Source organism: Myotis davidii, unplaced genomic scaffold (assembly GCF_000327345.1).
Source record: "Myotis davidii unplaced genomic scaffold, ASM32734v1 scaffold134, whole genome shotgun sequence".
NCBI classification, from domain to species: domain Eukaryota; kingdom Metazoa; phylum Chordata; class Mammalia; order Chiroptera; family Vespertilionidae; genus Myotis; species Myotis davidii.
In genome coordinates this window covers 1,304,861-1,330,738 of record NW_006288853.1, presented here as the reverse complement: position 1 = coordinate 1,330,738, position 25,878 = coordinate 1,304,861, and the positions used below count along the sequence as shown (strand labels likewise).

At 37.2% G+C, this 25,878-nt stretch overlaps 1 protein-coding gene across 3 annotated transcripts; it reads right to left on the bottom strand.

Annotated features, from left to right (window-relative positions):
• On the bottom strand, window positions 1-25,199 carry SIRT1 (sirtuin 1). 3 transcript variants are annotated; one of them, XM_006760893.2, is made up of 8 exons: window positions 25,086-25,199; window positions 22,861-23,102; window positions 20,587-20,739; window positions 10,424-10,571; window positions 9,622-9,701; window positions 7,494-7,680; window positions 3,585-4,148; window positions 1-2,086 (listed from the first exon to the last, which is right to left on the bottom strand). In XM_006760893.2, exons 2-8 carry the CDS (start codon window positions 23,071-23,073, stop codon window positions 1,758-1,760), a joined length of 1,674 nt encoding a protein of 557 aa, XP_006760956.1. In that variant the 5' UTR covers window positions 23,074-23,102; window positions 25,086-25,199; the 3' UTR covers window positions 1-1,757. The 3 variants fall into 3 exon arrangements, with proteins under 3 accessions (XP_006760956.1, XP_006760957.1, XP_015417602.1); XM_006760894.2 differs by lacking the exons at window positions 22,861-23,102; window positions 25,086-25,199 and adding an exon at window positions 11,084-11,208; XM_015562116.1 differs by lacking the exons at window positions 22,861-23,102; window positions 25,086-25,199 and adding an exon at window positions 11,084-11,205 and having other exon boundaries at window positions 20,587-20,668.
• Window positions 25,200-25,878: the final 679 nt, after the last annotated feature.

The following is a 25,878-nucleotide window of genomic DNA, read 5'->3' as shown; positions in this document are numbered from 1 at the left end:
AAAGGTCAAATGACAATTTTAATAGACTTTAAAACAGTGTACAAGTATAAAACACTGGTTTTGTATTTCAAAAGTTGGAAGATATCCAGTCATTAAACAGTCTACAAAACATATGCCAGTAGATTACATAAAAGACTATGTACAATATAAAAAGAGCTGAAAACAGTCTTCACTGTAAAAATAATTTAAAACAAAATTTTCAATTTAAAATATCATCTATAGCACAAATACATCATGCAAATGAAAAACTAAATATACTGCATTCTTTAGTGTAGCCAAATAAAATAGATTGAGACACCTTTTAGGTAGGGAAGTGGCCATTCAATAAAATTTTTTCTCTAGCAGTAATGGTCCTAGCTGGGTATTTTATGCTTAAAGAACAGCTGTATTTCAAACCCTTTTTTAAAATTGTAATAAATACCAAAGCAACACAGGAATACTTTGTAATTTGGGAGTAATGTTGGGAAAAGTCTGGAAAATTGTTTAGTGTGCAACTTTATAAAGTATGAACTTTTTGAAAGGCTAGAAGCTTCTGCAGCTGAGAAAGTTGAGCTCTAGTTTTAAGGCAGGCTAAGCTTTTAAACAAAGACACAATAGGAATTTCATTCACTAACTCTTCTGCTATTACAAGTTACATCATGTTCATAGTACTAGGCTAGCAGTTTGGTGTTTGTTACACCAAATACTCCCAACAGGAGACATGTATTTACTGGCCGAGTTATATATAATTAATATCTTATTACTTTGGAACCATAATCAGGGAACCTGTCACTCTCCTCATGTGTGGAAAAGCAGCAGTTCATATTACACTCTCCCCAAAGTTACCATTCCTACAGATCATAAAGACTTGCATATTCACATCTTGGCAGTTTAATACTTGTGGAAAAGAATCAATGTAAGCTCTACCACAGTGATAGGTATTGAAACAACAATGGGAAATACTCTCAACACTAAGGGGGCCCAGGCAGGCACTATTGTTTCTACAGCAATTGAAACATTTCCAAAGCATTTATTTGTTTTACAGATTAGTTTCATAAGCCAATATAGACATTTCTACATGTCCACAGAAGTACAAAAGCCATCTTCATTTGAACAATACAACATTCCTGAAACTTTGAGCACCAAGTCTTACTTTAAAAAGCAAAGAAAACTGAGTGCTCTCCCATATATTGTTGACTTCCTTCTACTCACATTGCATGTTATGAGATTTTTAAAAAGTTAGCTGCCACAAGTTTTGGAAAATGCCAGTGTTTAAAAATAGGTAATTGTGCTAATAAAGAAAAGTTTAGCAAAACAGAGATTTGAGGATTTCAAACTATTCAATGTTATAAAGAAATAGTAAATGAAAATGAAGATACCATTCTTTGGTCTAGGTAAGCTGTTCCCTTTACATTAACTTAACATTCCAATGGCTTTTTGAAAACTTTAAAATGCTGAAACTCACTAGGCAAAAATGTATAAACAAAAATTATATATACATATGGATGTATCATACAAATGAACCTTTAAAAGTCGACCAAGAGCAGGTTAAAGATACTTAGTACCTTTCTTTAAAAAAAAAATTAGTGTTAAGTGTACAAGTACAGAAATAAGGAAGTTAAAAATCTATGAAAAAAAAAATCTATTTTACCAGTCTATAAATATTAGATCTTTCTGGTTTCCTTTGTTCTATCGTGTTCACAAGTAAACATTCATTTTGACATGCTAAAGGTTCCTAATGCTGGTGGAACAATTCCTGTACCTGGAAAATTACTACATTATGATTTGTTTGATGGATAATTAATGTCTGTTGCTTCCTGTTTCATAGATATAGCTTCATTGACTGCCTCTTGATCACCTTCATCAGCTCCAAATTCAGTTCCTCCAGCTCTCTCATTAATATCAGGATCATCTTCTAAACCATTGTAAAATTCTTCAATCTCACTTTCATCCTCCAGGGGTTCTTCTAAACTTGGACTCTGGCAGGTTCCACTATCACTATTACTGCCACAAGAACTAGAGGGTAAGACATCATCTTCAGAGTCTGAATATACTTCAGCACCATGGAAAATATAACGACTTGGTGGTAAAAACAGGTATTGATTACCTGAAATAGAGAAATAAAAGAGAACTAAGTTACTTCAGTCTGATTGGGCTGTCTGGAATAAGTATATATGAGTCCTCACACAAATTGAAGTGTGAGAGAGAAATGATCTAGCAATAGATTTTAACCTTTCTACCTCAACTCCCTCCCAAATTTGTACTGACACTATGAGATTTGACCTATGGTAAGAAGAGTTCCCTCTCCCCCCTAAGTCATGGACCCCAGGTCAAAAGGACCTCCTCTAAGATGTTCTACTCTTAAGAGCATTAATTTGCATCTATGAATACTAATAAAGTTAAATGTCCTAACTTGGTCAAATTTAGTTTAGGTTTAGCTTCTTAAATTAGCATTTTTCACCAGATTTACTTGGATTTAAACATTGATTTCCAAAAATTAGAAAGTGACTTTACCTACATTTCCTATGGGCAAAAGGGGAGATGCTATTCCTTATCTTCTATCTATATAAAACCCTAATATGCAAATAGACCGAATGGCACAACCGAACTGATTGCCATGACATGTGCTGACCACCAGAGAGCCCACGCAGAACATGGCAGGCTTTGGCAGCAGGAGTGCAGAACATGGCAGGTGTTGGCCGCAGCGGGATGGTGGAGCAGGTAAGTGGGGGCGCCAGACGAAGGCGGGGCACTGGCTGCTGTCATCGGGGCGAGCCTCTGGTGGTTACTGAAAATTCTTTGCTCCTGCGCGCCGCGGTCCTGCCCAGTGCTCATGCCTACCGCCAGTGCCAGAGCCACTGCTGGCGCCGGCCCCGCTCATACCCGCTGCCAGCACTGTCCGAGTGTGGGAGTGGGGCTGGCCGATGGGACCAGGGGTCGCGGCGGGAGGAACCAAGCAGGGTGCAGAAGATGGGCCGAGACACACCCCTGTGCCCACCACAGCTTCAAGGCCCCCCGTTCCTTTCAAGATGCACGAATTCGTGCACTGTGCCCCTAGTAATTAGTGGGGAAGAATCAGATGCTTTCTAGATCTAACACAACACAGCATAGTGATTAAAGGGCAAGCTCTGGGGATATGCCTGGAATACGATCTTGGTTCTTCCAAATCCTAGTTGTTACCTTGCACGGGTTATTTAACCTCTACAGTTCTCAAGATTTCCCACCTGTAACAGAGATGTAATAATAGTTCCTACGTCATTAGATTGAAGTCAGATATTGTGTGTAAAGCAACTAACCCACAGTAAGCACTGAATCTCAGTCATTTCTACCAACGAAATCTCTCACCTGATATGGCAGAGCACTCAATATTAACCAATTTTCTTCTCAAGTTATTGCTTCTTATTCCCTAGAGTAACACAAGGTACTAAGCATACTTCAAACACACTTTCTTCCCCGTATTATGTAAAATACCAATGTTTATCTTTCTCTAGCTTGACTACTCAACTTTGCAATGTTACATTAGCTACCCTATCAACAAACCTGCTAAAGTTGCTCATTTCTTGCAAATATTTGTTTAATTATATCTTCCAAAAATAGTTTCTTACCATCAAGCCGTTTACTAATCTGCTCCTTTGCAATCTTGGCTGGCCAGTACTTTCTCACTGTTTCAGCTACTGAAGTTCTTTCATTTTTCTCCCCAGTATTAGAGCTAATGTTCTTCAAATCCGGACTCTCCAACTGTTCAGTAACACTTTCAATGCTCCTAGTAGAAGTCTGGACTGCCTGTGATTTTTCTTCCATACAATCTTTTGATTCAGACACATCTGGGTCATCAATATTACTCTTCGTTGCATGGTCTAAAAGTGTGACAATCACCGAAGAATCTGGTGGTGAAGTTCTTTCTGGTGAACTGGAGCCTTCTGAAATATTAAGAGGTGTGGGTGGCAACTCTGACAAATGAGCCAGCTCTTTTTGCGTTCGTGGAGGTTTTTCAGTAATTTCTGAAAGCTTTATAGGGTTGCAGCAAAGTTTGGCATATTCACCACCTAACCTATGACACAATTCATTAATTATGACATCACAGTCTCCAAGAAGCTCCACGTCAAAATGCAGATGAGGCAAAGGTTCCCTATTAATTAATATCTGAGGCACTTCATGGGGTATGGAACCTAAAAATAGTGCAAAAAATACAATTTAGAAAAAGAGAGATAAGCTAATAAAGCCATAACAAATGCACTATTGCAAAAATATAACGTTCTCCCAATACCAAAAAATAACTGGCCACTTAACTAAGCCATTGTCATTTCATCAAGCTATCAAGGAAACAGATGAGTAATTAAACATCTTTCATAAAATTTCAGGTTCTGCTTCTGTCACCTGGTTACCTCTTAGCAATCTTTGGATTTTTTTATTCTGTACCTCAATTTCCTTATCTATATAATGGAAATAACAGAACTTTTCTACAAAGTTGCAGTGAGGATTAAATGAGTTAATATATTTCAAGTGCATAGAAAAGTTCTTGGCACATAGCAAGTGATCATTCTTTTTATTGAAATAGCTCCTAATATAAAAAGTGTGAGGACTTCTGGTCAAGATGAGCTTGCCTCTGCCCAGAATCACATCAAAATTACAACTAAATTACTGAGAACCACCTGTTAAGACTAGCTTAACAGAATTCCTATAGGTAAGGATATAAAGAAGCAACACAGACTGACAGGAGGGGCAAACAGAACAGGAAGATCCTAAGCCCAGGAGGGACATCTTGGCTGCTGAGCTGCCTTTGAGAAGCCAGGGATCCCAGCCCCAGATCAGGCTCCACAGCCCATGGCAGCAGTGTCAGAAGAGGAGTCCCCATTAATACCTGGCTGCGAAAATCAGTAGGGATCTGAGAATCACAAAAGCTTTGAGACAAAGGTACTGCCCTTAAAGCAGTGGTCTCCACCAAACTTTCGGACCTCACTGACCATCAGTCCGTGGACCACCAGTTGGCGAAGGCTGTCTTAAAGGACTCGTGCTCTAAGCTCCAGCACAGGCACCAGCTTGAAAAATGCCAGGGACAGTCCTAGCTGGTTTGGCTCAGTGGATAGAGCATAGGCCTGTGGACTGAAAAGTCCCCGGTTCGATTGCAGTCAAGGGCACATGCCCAGATTGCAGGCTCGATCCCCAGTGTGGGGGGCGTGCACAAGGCAGCCCATCAATGATTCTCTCTCATCACTGATGTTTCTATCTCTCCCACTCCCATTCTGAAATCAAAAAATAAAATTAATTAAAAATGCCAGGGACAGGGCAAGAGATAGACAGGGATGGGGTCAACTTTCTCTGGGGATGTAAATACTCCTAGACACCATTGTTCCACTGAACTCACCTACCACCAGCCCAGTGCAGGCAGGTGCCAAATCTGTGCTTTCCTTGAACTTAACACTGTTCACCTGGCCCGGGTGATTCCCTGAGACGCAGCCCCACCCAGCTCCCTTGCCTGGCCAGAGCCTCTCCTACTTGCTTCTCCACACAAACAGCCTGCCTTTGCTGGCACTTCAGACTTTCCCCAAAACTCAGAAACCTCACACAGTGTTGGCTGGACTCTGCTGGTGCTACAGACTCTCAAAGGTCCGCAAACCTCACACAGTGCAGCAGCTGGCCTTGGCATGCACTGACGCTGCTGCCAAGCAGCCCCTAGCCCAGCACAAGTGCGCCCAGGCTCAGCTTGCATTCTAACTCCCATTCAGCAGCTGCACATCTGGCTAAGTGGTGGCGGCCAGTGTTTGTAACACAGCTCTAACTAAGCTACCACAAGCCTGACAAATGGCAGGTGCACTCGTCTCATCATAGTGCCACCAAAGGGTCCCAAGTCTGGCACAACTGGCAGCCAGCCTCGGTTCACAGCAGTGCCTCTCCCAAGCACCTCCACGCCAGCACAAGTAGCAACCAACCATGATCACTCTGTAGATCTACCAAGCTGCCCCAAGACCAGGACAAGCCCCAGCTAACCTTAACCTGCACAGGAGTCCCTTCCAAGAAGCTCCAGACCCAACAACACCTGGTGGACAGCTTCTGACGAGAGCCCCATCCCACTCAGCTCCACAACTGATACACCCACTCGCACCAGAACCATGCTAAAGCAACTCATATTATTGTATTTCAAATATAATTGAAATTAAATTTTAAAAAGTGTGAAAATTCATACAATTCTCCACTATAATATATCTGTGTCTTACATTTTTTAAATGCACCTTTACTGCCTATCTACCAATACTGTCCCCCAGCAGGCTTTTAAGAATGTTTCTGCCTAGCACGGGCCAGGTAGCTCAGTTGGTTAGAGCATCATCCCAATATGCCAAGATTGCGGGCCTGATTCCGGATCAGGGCACATACAAGAATTAACCAGTGGTCCAGTTGGTGTGGCTCAGTGGTTGAGCTCGACTTATGAACTAGGAGGTCACAGTTTGATTCCTGGTCAGGGCACATGCCCAGGTTGTGGGCTGGATCCCCGGTGTGGGGCATGAGGGGGCAGTCAATCAATGATTCTCAACATTGATGTTTCTCTCTCTCTCCCTCCCTTCCTCTCTGAAACCAAAAATATTTTTTTAAAAAAATCAACCAATGGATGCATAAATAAGTGGAACAACCAATCAGTGTTTCTCTCAAGTCAATTCTTTAAAAGAAAGTCTCTGCCTTGCCTTTGAGGGGAAAAAAAAACAAAAATAAAGGCGCTTATTTATACATTAAATTTTCGTGTTTTATTTAATTACAAATTGTCCTATATTCTAGCAATAGGATTTCTCAGTTATGTAGGGAAGACAATCATACTACTAAAAGCAACTACATATAGGGTAGGAAAAGATATAGAATTAGAGTTTAAATCCTTGTTTCTTCCAACTATTTACTCTGGCTGCCTATTTGATTGTTGGTTATAGGGATCTAATTTAATTCTCTGATTAAGAGTTTGATATTCTCTCTTCTCCTTCCTTCATTTTTTAGGGCATACCTGATGCTACTGAGTTAGTATCCCTTTATCTTCCCCCCTCCCTTGCTTCTTCACTAGAGGGAGAAAAAGGTAGTATGAGAGCATGTGTCCCTGACAGTAATAGGGACTTTAATTGTATTTGAGCAAATACACCCTTATGGATAAAGTAAATCCACATATGATTATGACAAGGCATGATTATTATTCATACAAAAACAAGCCAATTCTTTTGACTTCCCAAATTCTAGCTTACATAATGTTATACTTCTATCAAGCTAAAAATTTTAATTTAATTTGAACTGTTTCCCTTTGTCTAAATTGTTTATGTACATTAGAACCTGACATTATTTCTGTTTTTACATCCATCTCATCTCCCCTGCTCACAAGTCAGATTAACATGAACAGAATGTCACCTAAAAAATAAAGTTTGGTTCTTCATCACTCTTTAACCAGAAACAGAGTAAGATCACTAGAGTAGATTGTACTGTACAGACTCATAACCCATGGCAATATATAAGGAAATATTCTCTAAAAATCACCACCAACTTACTTGGAATTAGTGCTACTGGTCTTACTTTCAGGGAAGACCCAATAACAATGAGGAGATCAACTTCATCTTTGTCATACTTCATGGCTCTATGAAATTGTTCTGGTAAATTTTCACCAAAAAAGACAATCTCTGGTTTCATAATAGCAAGTGGTTCATCAGCTGGGCACCTAGGACATCGAGGAACCACCTGCATGTTTCAGATTTTTGGTTGAGGTGGGGAAGAGAAGGGAAAGGCCAACTTAGAAACAGTCAATATTTCCACAGTTGCCAAGAATTCATTTCAAAATCAACAAAGAAAACAGAAAAGTTGTGGATAAATAGGGAAATTGGGTACAACCTAAACATCAATGTCAATTGTCACAATTTAACATAAACTGAAATACAATGTTGCTATTATCTGTGTATACTATTATACATCTGTAAAAACCTACATTTGATATTCAAGGGTTTATTGTACAGTAAAAGAAAAAACCAGCATGTGTATATATGTATGTACACACACACATACACAACCCACACACACAGATTTAATCCTTTTAAAAAGAATAAGTTTCGTCCGACCAGCGTATTTCATAGGTGACTGAGCGTCGACCTATGAATCAGAAGGTCAGAGTTTGATTCCTGGCCAGGGCATATGCCTGGGTTGCGGGCTCGATCCCCAGTATGGGGCGTGCAGAAGGCCGCCAATCAATGAAGCTCTCTCATCATTAATGTTTCTATCTCTTCCTCTCCCTTCTCTGAAATCAATAAAAACAAAATAAAATAAACAAGAGTAAGTTTGTAGGATACAATGATTCTGCCCTGGCCATGCAGCTAGTTGGTTAAAGAGTCGCCCTCATAAGCCTCGGTTGGTTACAAGTTCAATCCCCAGTTAGGGCACATACAAGAATGAACCAATGAATGCATAAATAAGTGGAACACAAATCTATTTTTCTCTCTCTCTCAAAATCAGTAAGTAAAAAAGATACAGCCATAGCTGGTTTAGCTCAGTGGATAGAGCGTTGGCTTGTGAATGAAGGATCCCAAGTTCGAGTCCTATCAAGGGCACGTGCTTGAGTTGTGGGCTCGATCCCCAGTGGAGGGGCGTGCAGGAAGCAGCCAATCAATGATGCTCTCTCATGGTTGATGTTTCTGTCTCTCCCTCTCCCTTCCTCTCTAAAATCAATAAAAATATATTTGAGTATCATTTAAAAAATAAAAACAAAAAAGATACAATGATTCCATTTTAATATACTATCCTCCTAAATATATATGCTTATATATGTAGGTAAATGAATAGAATTTTTATTTCTGGATGGTTTTTATTCTTTGCCATATTTGCTTGTAGTATTTTGGCAGTGAGCATATATGAAATACCTTTTACAATAAATTTTTTAATGTTTAAAGAATTACCACCTTAATTTAAAATTCTGAGTCTGATAGGCACTATAAAGGGAGAGTAAGAAGAAAAACTAATATGGCAACACCTCACTTATGATCTGGATTTTTATTTTAGTCTTTGATATTAAGGAGCCAATTTCATCACTTTAGACATCATGGACCAATGTTTTCAACTTAAGGTACTGAATGGTTCTTGTGTATTTCACCAGAATTCCCAATGCTAATACTCTCTTCCTAGATCTTTTTGTACCACACAAATACTTTCAGGGGGAAAAAACAAGAACGGTTTGGGAGCCAAAACCGGTTTGGCTCAGTGGATAGAGCGTCGGCCTGCGGACTGAAAGGTCCCGGGTTCGATTCCGGTCAAGGGCATGTACCTGGGTTGCGGGCACATCCCCAGTAGGAGATGTGCAGGAGGCAGCTGATCGATGTCTCTCTCTCATCGATGTTTCTAACTATCTCTCTCCCTTCCTTTCTGTAAAAAATCAATAAAATATATTTTAAAAAAAAAACAGTTTGGGAGACAAAAGAAGAAACAGATTAGGCCAGTGTGTCTCAATGGTTGTCAGGACATATGCCCGGGTTGTGGGCTCCAACTCTGGTAGGGGACGTGCAGGAGGCAGCCTATCAATGATATTTTCATCATTGATGTTTCTATCTCTCTCCATTTCTCTGTGAAATCAATAAAATTTAAAAAAAAAAAAGATCAGAAACATGCACAATTCCTAAAATACGGGTGATAAATTACCTGATTAAAAATATCTCCTCGTACAGCTTCACAGTCAACTTTGTATTTACAAATCAGGCAAGATGCTGTTGCAAATGAACCTAAAAAATACAACATGCATGTTTTAGTAATGAAATGTTTCCATTTATTAAGCATACTACAAAGGTTAATATGTTAAAATTTTAAAAGATTCCATGGGAGAATCTAGGGTATAATTAAAATACTTATACAGTAAGTAAGGAGAGAATCCAATCCTCATTGCTGAGATGTTGATACAATGATGACTCCCCTAAAGCTACTCTTTTCAATACAATAAACCAACTCTTCCAGGGCTAAAATGCTACAGAGTTGGAAGATTACAACTGTACAGTATTACTTTAGCCTAACAGTTGTTTTAAAAACAATTCAGATACATAATGTTCTGTTCATACTTGTTATACTAGATGGAAATTTCTAAATACTTTTCATCAGAACTACCCAGTTCCTTTGGTTTCATAATCTAAAGATGTCTTTTCATACTTAGCTATATTACATTTGCAATTTTAAAAAGGTTACTTAAAAGAATGTAATGGAATGCAACTGCTACATATTCTAAAATCCAAAAGCACACTGATTTCTCATGTTTTGTGTGTCAAGGCCAATCCTTCCAGTTTCATGGGTTTTTTGCATTCCACTTTTCTTATTTTATCTACAACTGGTCAGAGAGCATGAGTAAATAATAAAGCTCTATCTCCATTCCTGGATGGCAACCTACTTTCTAATCCTAATTTTTCCTAGGAGTAACAAAACTAAATAACAGAAAGGAATTCTGAAGTTTACTAACCATGACACTGAATTATCCTTTGGATTCCTGCAACCTGTTCCAGTGTATCTATGTTCTGAGTATAGTTGCGAAGTAGTTTTCCTTCCTTATCCGACAATGCTATGAATTTGTGACAGAGAGATGGCTGGAATTGTCCAGGATATATTTCCTATATAAGGCAAAAGGCAGAAAAAACATTACATTTAAGAAATAAGTATAACAGATATCACACATTTAGGTTTAATAACAAAAAAACTACCAATGTTAATGCCCCATGTATAAGTAATTTAAAAACTACATGAGCATCTCAAAGCATCTAGATGGGTACAACACACACCTACAAAAGGATTGTTGCTGTTATATGTATAAAACTCAGCAATTAGTGAAGTTGGCCCCTTGAAAAGGATAAAGATGACCCATAAACATCTCTAATAAATGTTAACAGATATTTTAATAAAAGTCAGAAGAAATACACACCTTAGAACATATCTAACTTTTGTTGGCTGCAAATTCAGTTGTTGTTTTAAAGCAAAAGGGGGAATAGTTTAAATTGAAATTAAAGATATCAAAGGTATGGTGACTTCTTTTTTAAAAACATAAGAATATTAAAATTTTCTTATTCATCATTCATCATAAATATAAACCTGTTGGAAGTTTAAAGCTAAAGTTTTAATTCCTTACCAAAATTGTTTTCCTTCCACTGCACAGGCACATACTGGTATAGTATAGAGTTGCTCATGAATGCTGAGTTGCTGGATTTTGTGTGTGTGTTTTTCCCCCCAAATAATGCTTCAATGCTGTTTCTTCTTTAAAAACAAAGAATTCAGATATACACATGGCAAAAAGATCAGAGAAAAATTATCAATTTTGGTCCTCTCAACTTTTGACAGTGTTTATATTTCATTTAGTAAGTGACTATGGCAAAGGAAGTTTCTTCATTAAAGTAGTAGTGCTACCTTCTACTTCCTTACCATTCATTACAGCCTCTAACCTATTACAATGGTAGCAAAAAACTAGACACAACCATATGTCCATCAATAGGGGACCGGTTGTAGATATGTGGTACCATCCATAATAGTGGAGTATGCAGCCATTAAAATTAATAGGTTTAGATGCACTGACCTGGAAGATGGTTCATGACATACATGAAAAAAGCAAGTTAGTCACTGGTGTGTTTTGTTTTTATTGTTTTGTTATTAAGCAAAAATGGAAATAATATGCACATGCATATAGATATGTTCATAAAAACAAGTCAGGAAGGATTCAAACAAACTATAAACAGATGGGGAACTTTCACTTCTGATATTATACAAAAATGTTGAATAAGATTATAAATGACTACTTTTAACCTATTTAATATTTCAATTTTTTTAAAAAAACTATCTACAGGTATATCTTTTGGGTAAAATTAATAAGTAAAATCTCCTTATAACTGTCACATACAGGTCCATATGCTGCTGAAAATGGTATACAAAAATCCAAAATTTTCCTCACATTCAAATTTTTGTCATGAATTTCATGGACAACTTTGCAATTTACAAAATAGACAACGCACATATAGGAAGAAGTAACAAGTGAAGAGCTTAATAAAGCTAATGTTTATAAAAAATTTAAAGCAACATTGCGTTCTAGACCAGTGGGTTGTGCTATACTAACCACTGTTTTAGCTACAAGATGCTTTGTTCTAGTACATTCATATTTACATGTAGAGGCTTAAACATAATTGTATTTTATTAAAGCTCCCTCTGTAAATAGCTGGTAGAGTGTTTTAACAAATATTAGAATATGCTAGGCAACAAATAAAATAACATCTAAAGTAGGAAGAAAAGTGATAACAGCATGCCAAACAAAATAAGAACAAATGACCTCCAGAGCAGGGTCAGGGAGTAAGAGTGCCAAGACTCCAAGGCTCCTGAAATGAGTTTTATGTGCCTTATCTTCCACCCACTCTCTTAAAGGGGAGGATAAGAAGCACAAAGATATGCAGACACTAGCTTCAGCTCTACACTCCGATTTCCCTTCATGTTCAAACCATAACAGTTCAAGGTAGTTTAGCCCTTAAAGTTAAAAATCAATTTCTGTAGTTGGGAATCATTTATGAAGCTCTTTTTTATAAGATTAAATTTTATGTGCTACGATTTGAAACTAACTTTGTCTGTTTTCTTTCAAATATGTAGTGGACCATGTCTGAACACCCTCAAGTCCTATCAAGGAACCGATCATGTGGACTGGGCCAATCTGTTAGTGCCATAGGGATCCTCACAAGTGAGAGAAAGCAGAGCTGGGACCAAAAGCTCAAAGCACATTTTTAAAAAAGACCTGTTGCTTCCATACACCTGTGTTTACAAATATGCAAACACTTCAGTAATTGTCCAAAGGCAACCAATAGGGTCCAAATTAAAGCTTAGAACTACCTGCCATATTGAGGTTTCATGCAGAAATAATGGCTCTCCTCCAAAAATGATCTCTACTTGATTTCATCTAAAAATTTCTAGCAATATGAGTGAGACCCCAGTCAAAGGCAAGGATGTTAACGGCAACCCCTCAAAAATAAAAGGACTCATCAAAGTCCTTTGAGATGCACTATTGGCTAATATCCACCTCCTCCTACAGAGCAGAGGGAGACAGTTAAGTACAGTTGGTAATAAATAGAACCTAAAATCTCTTGCTGAAAAAAAAAACACCACACACAAGAAACAACAAAACACACACATCGGTCCTGGTTAGAAAAATCTTCATAATCGCTTGTTTCATTCATTCCACAAAACCACACTTGATAGACTACTCAATATCTTACCTAATCAGCACTTACACATTATTAGTCATCTGACAAATTCAACTGCCTTTTCTAAAAATCTGGTTCCCTGAGGAACTCAAGGTTCAGCAAACTTTTTCCAAACAAGGACAACAATTAGTAAATATTTAAGGTTTCCATATGGTCTCTGTTGCAACCACTCAATCTTCCAATATAGTGCAAAAGCACCTTAGACAATATGCAAATGAATGAGCACAGCTGTATTCCAATAAAACTTTATTTACAGTCACCAACATTAGAATTTTCATGTTCATATGCCATGAAAAACTATTCATTTTCCCCTCCCATTTAAAAACTCTTAGCTCAAGGGCTCCATAGAAACAGGCAATGGGCTACATTTGGACTGAGGATATAGTTTGCCAATTCCTGTACTAACCTAACACAAGAGCATTTCAGTTAGTCAAGCTATCAGTTACCATTTAATGAAGTTTTAGTATGTACTAGACATAACAGGAGCAATTTATTATAATGCTATAAACTAGGCTGAGGACTGAGTTTTTACATTTTAAAAGGTTGTACAGAAAAACAAAGAACATTTAATAAAGCTCCTATGGTGTCCACAAAGCAGACATTTACTACCTGATCCTATAAAGAAAAGATTTGTTGACCATACTGTAGGGTATATATCCCCACTGGCAGATAAAAAAACCAAAGCACAGAAGTCACTTGTCGAAAGTCACAAGAACCAGTAAGTAGCAGAGCTATCATTCAAATCCAGTTCTGATACCAAAGTGTGGCTCTTAACCACTATGCAATAATAACTTTTCTTTTTTTTCATTTAAATTCTTTGTTGTTGCAAGTATTAATGTCTAATAGTACCTTTTCAATGTTTGATCCCTGTACCTCGTTTCATACTCTTTTTTTAGGCTAAGCATCATTTCTGTTAGGTACTGCTAACTAGTCTAAATCTAAGATCAGTCTAGTAAGTACAGTTCATTTTGCACATCTGCATGGGATTACTGAAGGCTGGAATTCCAATCACCTTATAACATAAAAACATTCTTCGAGAATACATAATGTTCCCAAAAATCAGTAAAAGAAAAACATCCCACTGGAAAAAAATGCCTAAGATCAATAAATGATTCAAGGATATACACATGGCCAGTTGTAGAAAGCAATCATTCATTCACACTAATAAACTAAAACAGAACACTGATGAGAAAAAAATGCCCATTTTTTCTATTCAACTGATAGTTTTAACTTCCTGAAAAACTTGAGATGTACATTAATAGAAGATTGATTAAATATATTGTGGTACAACTATAAAATACAGGCCTTTTCTTAAAAATAAGTTATTTCTGTTAAGTGCCATTCTGAAACTATTTCTAAAAGTATTATGTGTATGGGGAGGGGGGGCGGAAGCAAGGTTAGAGAAATGGGTGTATAATTGTTAGTAATCATTTTCAAAGTATTACTAGAAACTTAAAATAATACTCCTCCCATACACACACACACATACTCTCTCTTACTCATTTCTTTTTTTCCTGGAAGGCCCAAGAAAATACAGTAACCTTTGAAGAAAGAGATTGAAGATAGGGAAACTAAAGGGGGGCCAACTAATGTTTACATACTGTACTGTTTGTATTTCTTTGTAAATCATATTCACCACACACACACACACACACACACACACACTTTATTTAAAAAAGTATTTTAATGCCAATAATATACTACAGCCGAACCGGTTTGGCTCAGTGGATAGAGCGTCGGCCTGCAGACTCAAGGGTCCCGAGTTCGATTCCGGTCAAGGGCATGTACCCTGCTTCCGGGCACATCCCCAGTGTGGGGTGTGCAGGAGGCAGCTGATTGATCTCTCTCATTGATGTTTCTAACTCTCTATCCCTCTCCCTTCTTCTCTGTAAAAAATCAATAAAATATATTTTTAAAAAATAATAATATACTGCAGAGAATTTGAGGGAGTGGACAGGGGCATGTTAAATCAGCCTTCTCATGCACTTCTTCTGACGGGAACATATATTATTCAACCTTCACAGATAGCAATACAGCAAAATGTATCAGGAGCCTTGGCAATTTCCTTTTTAGGAGTTTATCCTAAGAACATTGGAAACACACCAAAAAGGATAATCAAAGCAACCCTACTTGTGATAACAGAAAGTAGAGAACATTCAAACATACAGTTGCAGGATTAGTTCACTACATTACTTGATGAACATTATGATGACTATAAAGTATTCAAGTGTCTGACACAAAAAATTTATTAAGTAGGAAATGCTACAAATACAAATCAGTAGGAAAAAGAGCCCATTTTTATAATAAAAATATAATATATACCTAGCTATAATACTTTATGCCTATATTTATAAATCTGTAATCCATATACACGTAAGTATTAATATATTGTTTTCAGATAAATGGGACTGAAGCTATTTTTTTTATGCATGCATGCATGCATTTTTTGATTTTTAGGTAATGAACTGGTTTTAAGAGTCTTTAACTTTTTTTTAAAATATATTTTATTGATTTTTTACAGAGAGGAAGGGAGAGGGATAGAGAGTTAGAAACATCAATGAGAGAGAAACATCTATCAGCTGCCTCCTGCACACCCCCCACTGGGGATATGCCCGCAACCAAGGTACATGCCCTTGACTGGAATTGAACCTGGGACCTTTCAGTCCGCAGGCCAACGCTCTATCCACTGAGCCAAACCAGTCAGCGCAAGAGTCTTTAACTTTTATAACTACATAATCTGGTATGTTAGAACATTATTAATAAAGTGAGAATTTATTGAATAAATATAAAGATACATTTTTTTGGAATTAAGTTCAGTTCACATTTTCACATTTCCATCCTCTACTTCTTCTTGAGTTTTAATCACTTTAATGGAAAAAACATTCACTGAATTCTATACAGGTTAGCAAATACACTCTGGACAGTCTTAAAAAAACTTATTTTATCCATGTTCAGTTTCACCTTTACTGAATAACCTACTCAATTTTATCAGAGTCAGTCCATTATTCTAGACTCCTGAGAGCTCTGATACAAGATGATAATGGTTCAAGACATGGCTATGTAGCTTTATGTTGGCCTTAATTGTTCTTGTGTGAATTTCAAAGTGGTAACACAGCTAGGCACACTGTATCACAATGGTGCTCAAACGGGTAAGATTTTGCAGGGAACACTTGGCAATGTATGGAGACATTTCTGAATGTCAACACTGGGAGTGGGGAATGTTAATAGTATTTAGTGGGAAGAGGGATGCTGCTAAATACCCTATAATTCACAGGGCATCTCCTCACAGCAAAGAATTACCCACTCCAAAATGTCAACGGATTGAGAATCTGCTTTAATGGGCCAGTAACTTCTTTAAACACACCTCTCCATTACTTGGAGTTTCCAGTCTAAATGAAATCTAAGTTTCTTCTCAATAATTATATACAATCAATAGCTTGATGCATTAAGGAAATTCTTTCCTTCCAAAAATTCACCAATAATACTTCATATTACATTCATTTTCTCTCACAACTAGCAAAAACCATAAACCATTTAACAAACTTTCTGCTTACTTATAGCAACTGGTAGAAAAATTTAGGTTATTAGTGTTTTAATCACATATTTCATGAACCTAGTAAAATACAACAATATTTGCATACCCTCTCCTTCCTCTATTTTTGGATACTATGCTTTGTTCCTTGTTCTTATTTCTCCTTAACCTTTTCCCCAATTATTTATTTTTAGACCCAATATTAACTCAGCCTCTTCTACCTATTACTATTTTAAGTGCTGCTTCAGCAACTAAAAGCTTTCTTTTAGGCAGTTCATAATGGGAGAATTAAAGTGCAACAGTTCTATATGAATAGTAGTTATAAAGGTTAATTATTTAGCTTTTAATAAAACTTAAATGAAAGCTCACAAAAAATAATCAAGCAAAATTAAGTTTATATGAACAATACTTTATAAATGAACTTATTTTCATTTTATTAACAATAAAAAATGCATAAAATCTTAAAACTTTTATATTAAAGTGAAAAAATACCACCCCTCCAACCCTTTCTTCTCCCAGATGGTATATAACCTAAACACAGTGGTTAAGAACACTGTAACACATTGTTTTTTCCTCTTATGTACTGTCTAGATTTCTATTAAGCACACTTCTTTAATTTCTCATACTTTGTGCTTATCATTGTAATTCTGAATTGTTTCTATCAATTTTTACATGTCAAATCTAGTTAAGCTACCAATGAATACCCGGTTTGTATATTAGACAACTAGGGTTACAATCTTTCTCACCTTGCTATTTCTATTCTCAGTTATCACATTTTTCCAAGTGTCAGGTTACTACTTTACTAAGCAATTTAGCACATACTGAAGTGATGGAGGAGGTGGGGTGGGAACTGACAAGTTAGTTTAGGCAGTATGTTTTCTTTCCTTTCAGAACACAGAATTACAGCAAGTCTTACAAGCATTACATAAATGGATTAGTGAATCAAGCTTTAATAATGAGAAATAAGATCAAAGTAATTTCTAGTTACCTGCTGGCCTTCTATAAGTGTTCATTTCTGCTAACTAGAACTGTTATATAATGCTAGTATCTTAGGTTCAATTCAAGAAACCTATAAAGTGACATTTCATTCGTCTGCAAAATCATGCATTAGTACCACGAGCACCAGTGAAACAGTAAGTCTTCACTAATTCATAATCTTGTAAATAAGAAAAGAGAATAATGTAAAGAAACTAACTTTATTTATGTAATTCAATGTAAACCAGATGTCAGTTCTTAAATTAAAAATTCTCTTGCCGAAACCGGTTTGGCTCAGTGGATAGAGCGTCGGCCTGCGGACTGAAAGGTCCCAGGTTCGATTCCAGTCAAGGGCATGTACCTGGGTTGCGGGCACATCCCCAGTAGGAGATGTGCAGGAGGCAGCTGATTGATGTTTCTCTCTCATCAATGTTTCTAACTCTCTATCTCTCTCCCTTCCTCTCAGTGAAAAATCAATAAAATATATTTTAAAAAAAAAATTCTCTTAGCCTGAAAATTTCTCAAATTCAGTTTTCAGTTTTAGCAATTAAGTCATATTCAAGAAACTTAAATATAACTTCCACATTTTACTCTAATTCTTATTTATAACCACACTTGAATGAAACCAAAGACTATTTCTTTAAAAAGAAGTCAAGCAATTTAAACTCCATTTATTTTAAATTAGCAAAGCTTTTCCTATAGTTATGTAAATAGACAATATGGTTTGAAAGTACTGAGATTACCCCTTTAATTAAAATGTAGGTTCCTTTAACTTCTAGATTCACTAAAAATAGTCACTAACACAAAAGACCCTTTCAAAATACTGAAGCTTAGCAATAGCAATTTTACAATTTCTTCCTATAAAACTAAACTGTGGAGGAAAAGAAATTAATAGTTTTCTGATTAAATTATCTTGAGCTTGGTATAATGCAGCAATTAGCAATCGTTTTCATTTCATGGCACACATAAAACTCATTATTAAAATTCTGTGGCACATCACATATATATTTTTGCTGATCTGACAAAATAAAATAGTTATCAGTGTGATTCATTCACACTGGATGGCTATTGTTGTGTTGGCTATTGTCATTTTTTTATTTGACAATCTAAGGGAAAAGAGCGAGTCAGTACTCCTGACTAAATAGTCACTCTTTGTTTTGTGTTTTTGTTATTAATCCTCACCTGACGATATTTTTCCAGAGAGAGAGAGTGAGTGTGTGTGTGTAGGGAGGTAGGCAGAGGGGGGAAGAGATTTGAAAGACACATTGAAAGAGAATTGTTTGCCTTCCGTATGGCCAGGATGGATCAGGATTGAATCTGCACCCAGGTATGTGTCCTTGACAGGGAATCAAACTTGGGACCCAAACTTGGGAGGGGATGGGGGGTGAAGGCAGGGAGGGATAAAGCTGAGTCTCTAACTACTGAACCACACCAGTTGAAAATTGCTGGCGTAATGTATTATCAAGCTTTGTACTCTAGAGTAGAGCTGCCCAATAGAAATATGTGAGCCATGTATGTAATTTTAAATTTTCTAGTAATTACATTAAGATCATGGAATTTTCATAATTTACAACCCAGTATCAAAAGTATCATTATTGCCGAAACCGGTTTGGCTCAGTGGATAGAGAGTCGACCTGCGGACTGAAGGGTCCCAGGTTCGATTCCGGTCAAGGGCATGTATCTGGGTTGCGGGCACATCCCCAGTGGGGGGTGTGCAGGAGGCAGCTGATCCATGTTTCTCTCTCATCCATGTTTCTGACTATCTCTCTCCCTTCCTCTCTGTAAAAAATCAATAATATATATTTTTTTAAAAGTATCATTATTTCCACATGTGATCAATATTTATTTATGTAATTTTCCCCCATACTAGGTTTCTAAAATCTGGTCGGCTTTCACACTTAAATCACATTTCAATATACTAAAGTGCTCAAAAGCCTCATGTGGCTAGTGGCTTCTGAACTGGACTGTGCAACTCTAGAGACTAGAGCAGAATAGAGCACTATAGACTAAAATGCAATCTTAGAATCTTCTCCACCCCTCATCACAAATTTTCATACACATAACATGTGTTAAGACCTGGCTAATTTTACAAAGCATACCAAAGTAGATATTAAAACCTTTATAATCCATAAGAAAAGATTAAAAATCTGCCTGGTTGTGTGGTTCAGTGGTTGAGCATCAACCTAGGAACCAGAAGGTCATGGTTCAATTCCAGTCAGGGCACATGCCCAGCTGTGGGCTCAATCCCTAATAATGGGCATGTAGGAAGGAGGCAGTGATCAATGATTGTCTCTCATCATTGATATTTCTATCTCCTTCTCCCTTATTCTCTGAAATCAATCAGAACATATTAAGCTGGTTTGGCTCAGTGGATACAGCGTCAGCCTGCAGACTGAAGGGTCCTGGGATCGATTCCCAGTCAAGGGCACATTCTTGGGTTGCAGGCTCGAACCCCAGTTGGGGGCATGCAGGAGGCAGACGATCAATAATTCTCTCTCATCATTGATGTTTCTCTCTCTTTCTCCCTCTTCCTTCCTGTCTGAAATCAAAAATTTTTTTTTTTTTTTAAAAAAACAGCATGTTAAAAATAAATAAGCATGGACAACGTAAAGGCCATTATTGCAGTGAAATTTGAAAATAGCCTCTATTTTGAAAATAGAAAATAGCCTCTTCTTTGAAAAGAAACTCAATCCAAAAATGAAGAAAAGTAAATAACAATCCCTTCTGGAAAGGAATTCTTACTAAATTGATTATTTCAATGATGTTATTCCACACTGCAGTACTAGTACCCAATTTACTAGACAATGAATGTTAAGCTTAAGAAGCCTTAATGTGAACAAATACTTTGTGATGAGAGGTGGTCAATGAAACAATTAGAAGCGTTCATAGTACCTTTGCAAACTTGAAGAATGGTCTTGGATCTTTTCTGAAATATTCAATATCAAACATTGCTTGAGGATCTGGAAGGTCTGGGAAGTCCACTGCAAGACGAGCATAAATACCATCTCTTGACCTGAAGTCAGGTATTCCACAAGAAACAGAAACCTGCAAAATACATGGCATAATTTGTACAATTAAATCTTCTACCTCTAGGTTTATAATTGCTCTTATACAATTAGGAAGTTGAAAAATATTTTAGTTTTAAACTTCTTTTGGAGGACAGAAATACCATCCTATTCCAATTTAAAATAGAAATAAAACACCCCCCAAACAAGTATTACTAAATCCATCACATTCCATTCATAATGGGGTAAGGAATTTTAAGTCAGGCAAATTTTGAATCTTAAAGTATTTAATCAACAAATTAAAGCAGTAGAAATTTGAGAAGTAAATCATTTCGAATTATTCTAACCAGAAAGCAGGGAACAACTTCTATTACAGTCAAGTGTTTCCAAAGAAATCTCTCATCTGGTCAGGGACCGACTACTTCAAGAATGCTGAATTTCTAGCCCTAGCTGGTTTGGCTCAGTGGATAGAACATCAACCTGCAGTCCCCAGTTCAATTCCAGTCAAGAGCAAGTACCTCAGTTGCAGGTTCCACTCGGGAGGCAACCAATCAGTGTTTCTCTGTCTCCCCCCCTCCCATCCACCCTCTCTAAAAATCAATTAAAAAATGTCCAACAAAAAAAACTGAATTTCTGTATTTTCTTTAAAATACTATGTTGTACAATGTTTCAATTATTTTTATTGATTTCAGAGAGAAAGGGAGAGGGAGAGAGAAATAGAAACTTTTTTTTTTTAAATATATATTTTATTGATTTTTTTTTTTTACAGAGAGGAAGGGAGAGAGATAAAGAGTTAGAAACATTGAGGAGAGAGAAATATCGATCAGCTGCCTCCTGCACATCTCCCACTGGGGATGTGCCCGCAACCCAGGTACATGCCCTTGACCGGAATCGAACCTGGGACCTTTCAGTCCGCAGGCCGACGCTCTATCCACTGAGCCAAACCGGTTTCGGCGAGAAATAGAAACTTTAATGATGAGAGAGAATCATTGATCCTGCATGCCCTTTCCTGGGGATCCAGTCCGCAACCTGGGCAAGTGCCCTAACCTGGAATCAACCATGATCTCCTGGTTCATATGTCCACAGTTCAACTACTGAACCAGGCTGGCTGGGCTACAATGTTTCAATTCTTAAGAATAGATTTAGACACTATGCTTTCAAATAGAGATTTGAGTGTTACCTTTTTGTTTCACAATTTTACCAATGTCGATTGCACTTTGACCTCAGAGTTAAGTCAAATTTATCTAAATCATATAGGGAGCAAATCATTACTATTCTTGATCATTTAAGATTAAGAGGCCCAACCGCTTCGCTTAGTGGTTGAGCATCAACCTATGAACCAAGTCATGGTTTGATTCCAGGTCAGGGCACATGCCTGGGTTGTGGGCTTGATCCCCAGTGGGGGGTGTGCAGGAGGCAGCCAATCAATGATTCTCTCTCATCATTGATGTTTCTATCTCTCCCTTTCCTTTCCTCTCTGAAATCAATAAAAATGTATTTAGAAAAGAAAAAAAAAGGACTAAGTGACACCCTCCGTTAACTCAAAATGGCAGAAAGCAGAACTGAATTTTACTCTAGCATTGCTCTGGTCACTAACCAACATATTCTGTATTCAACACAGAAAACACAATACCCTTATGTAGCTAGTTATCTGTGACCCTATAGGGGAGGCAATCGAAAACTGTCGAGCCACCTCAATCACATCACCTTAATTTAAATGGATGGGAGGTAGGAATCTGTTAACTTCCTAACACTAAGTTCTTTACTTGTGAATATGAATTAGGTTCCTGGTTTCCCCATGAAGATGGAACAAAAACCCAGTTTCTCCATCACACCCTGACACACGTCAATGTAAGCAGAATTCTCTTAATCTCCTTTAGGAGTCGTGGTATAATATAGGTAAAAATCTTGCCTTAATTCCACTTACCTACTGTACTAATAAACAGAAACAAATCTTTTTTATGGTTGTTGGAGAGGCTTTTAAAAACAACCAATTTAGCAACTGCTGCTATGCTCAATTTTTAGTAGTTTCCAAACACAAAAAATTGCCCATTATCATGGAAGGATAAATTCTTCTACACCAGAAAAACATTTACTTGGAAAGGCATAAAACATTTACCACCTCCTCCTTTTTTACTCATGTTTTAAACATGTTACATACCCCAGCTCCAGTTAGAACTATTATTTTTTTGCATTCCTTCAGTAATTTCACAGCATCTTCTATTGTATTAATATCTTTTCTTTTTTTCCTTTTTGGTGGTTCTGAAAGGATATTAATAACAATCTGCCACAGTGTCATATCATCCCATTCAGGCGGAGGAATCGTTTCTGGTAGTAAATCTTTAAGAATTGTTCGAGGATCTGTGCCAATCATGAGATGTTGCTGAACAAAAGCATATGGACCTATATTAAGAGGACAAAGAATTACATCAAATTCACATCCAATTAATTTAAAATCTCATTTATTTTCTGAAGTAATGAACTAACAATCTTTAAGATTTTTTTAATAAAGTAATAAAATGCAATATAAAAATATATCATTTTCACAGCATCCTCAGAACGAATGCTATATCCCAATGAAATTAGGGAAATCAAATCAAGAGTTAGGTAAGCCCCTTGAATTATAAAATACAAAATATTTTAAGAGTCAAATTAATTACCAGAGTTAAATTTTGATGGTTAAAATTCAAAAATATACTCCATAATTAGTAACAGGAGCATGTATATACAAAAGGGTTCTACACATCAATATAGGAAAGATCCTACCAATCCCAAAAGCCCATACTATTTACCATTAAAGACATAAGGCAAAGCCTTAGCAAGGCAACTCAGTTTAGTTAGAGCATCACCCCAACACACTAAGGTGGTAGATTCGATCCCCGGTGAGGACATATACAAGAATTAACCAATGAATGCATAAATAAGTGGAAAAACAAGCTGATGTTTCTCTCTGTTTCTCTCTCTCTCTCTTTCTCTCTCTCCCCCCCCTCCACCTTCCATTCTCTCTCTAAAATTAATAATGTTAAAAAAAGACATAAATGAAAAGGAAATTTATATACCTCTCTAAGGAAATCTATACATAACTAACACCTTTTCAATTTTTTTCAGTAATAATATTCAATTTGATCTTAACCAATCTCTGAAAATGATACATAGAATGCTGATACGTTTTAAGCACTGACTTTTTTTTTACTCTGACATTTCTTAAGTCAGTTTTCTAGCTTGAGAAAACCAAAAAGACAGTAATACTATGGACACTAAGGAACTAATCATCACTGAATTTAAATAGTCAAGAATGAAGGCACATTAAGAAAAATACCATTTCTGCCCTAACCGGTTTGGCTCAGTGGATAGAGCATCGGCCTTGTGGACTCAAGGGTCCCAGGTTCGATTCCGGTCAAGGGCATGTACCTGGGTTGCGGGCACATCCCCAGTAGGGGGTATGCAAGAGGCAGCTGAATCGATGTTTCTAACTCTGTATCCCTCTTCCTCTCCCTTCCTCTCTGTAAAAAATCAATAAAATATATTTTTTTAAAAAGAAAAGTATCATTTTCGAGATGGTCATGTTAGAACTTTAGTATAAATATCTAATAGTGTTCTCTACTGCTAACGTAGGTTTCCAGTTGTGAGTACTCAAAAGTTTATTCTTATGTTATTATTAATTATTGTATTATTTACTTGTATCACAACTATAAAGCTACTTTTGCCCACCCCTGTACTTTCCCATTTCATCAACATAGTTAAAGATTTACTGAGCACAAATTATGTGCCAGACACTTTTCTAGGAACTGACAAAATAGCATACAAATCAGTTAAAAAAAAAAAACCCTGTCCCCAATAGGGCTTATATTCTAGTATTAGAAACCCAATAAAAAAGTTAAGATTCAGCCTGGCCTGTGTGGTTCAGTTGTTGAGCATCAACCTATAAACCAGGAGGTCACAGTTCGATTCCCAGTCAGGGCACATGCCCCAGCTTCAGGCTCAATCCCCAGTGGGGGGACGTGCAGGAGAAAGCAGATCGATATTTCTCTCTTTCTAAAAGCAATACAACATCTTTTTTTAAAAAGTGGTATGCTAAAAGAAAAGGAAGAACAAATAGGAAGGAAGAGCATTACACAGAGAAAACGTGAAAAGGACCCAAGGACCTGAGGTGTGAGAAGGACCTGTTTGTTTGATAAATACTAGAGGCCAACTTCCATGGGCGTGAGCTGTTTAAAAAGAAAAACAGAAGCACTAGACTTTCCCTAGAAACATAAATCTTAGCAAGCACCTAAGGAACCTCATCACCAGGTTATAAGGAGGCAGATAATTATATTTTTAGTTAGCATAAAACAAAAATACAAAGAAAAAGACAACATTTACTCTCTAAAAGCTGTGAAACCATACCTATCCGTGGCCTTGGAGTCCAGTCACTAGAGCTTGCATGTGAGGCTCTATCATCCTCATCACTTTCACAGGAATGAAAACCATTGGTAATTATTTCATCACCAAACAGAAGGTTATCTGCAAAAGAAACCAAAAGCAACTCAAGTCTGCTGAACAATCTGCATCTAAAATGTATGGAGATCGGGGCCCTGGCCGGGTAGCTCAGTTGGTTAGATATGCCAAGGTTGTGGGTTCAATCCTGGGTCAGGGAGCATACAAGAATCAACCAATGAATGCATAACTAAGTGGAACAACAAATCCATGTTTCTCTCACCCCACCCTTCCTCTCTCTCAAAACAATTTTTTAAAAAATGGCCCTGGCCAGTGTCTCAGTACTTAGAACTTCAGCCCACATAACAAAGGTTGTGGGTTCAAGTCTCGGTCAAGGGCACGTGCCTGTGTTGCAGGTTCAGATCCTCAAGCTTTGTGCTGGAGACAGCCAACTGATGAGTCTCTCTCATGTAGGTATCTCCCAACCCCCCCCCCCTTCCTTCTTTCTCTAGGGGGGAAAAAATCAATGGGAAAAATATCCTAGGGTGAGGATTAACAAAAATAAAATAAAATAGCATGAAGATCTGTAATGGTTATGATGTAATGATTTTCACTGAATAAAACACATTCAATTCCCAGTCAGGGCATATACCCAGGTTTCAGGTTTGGCAACCCATCAATGTTTCTCTCCCTTCTTCCCTCCCTCCCTTTCTCTCTCTCTCCCTCTCTCTCTCAACGAAGTCAATAAAAACGTATTTAAAAG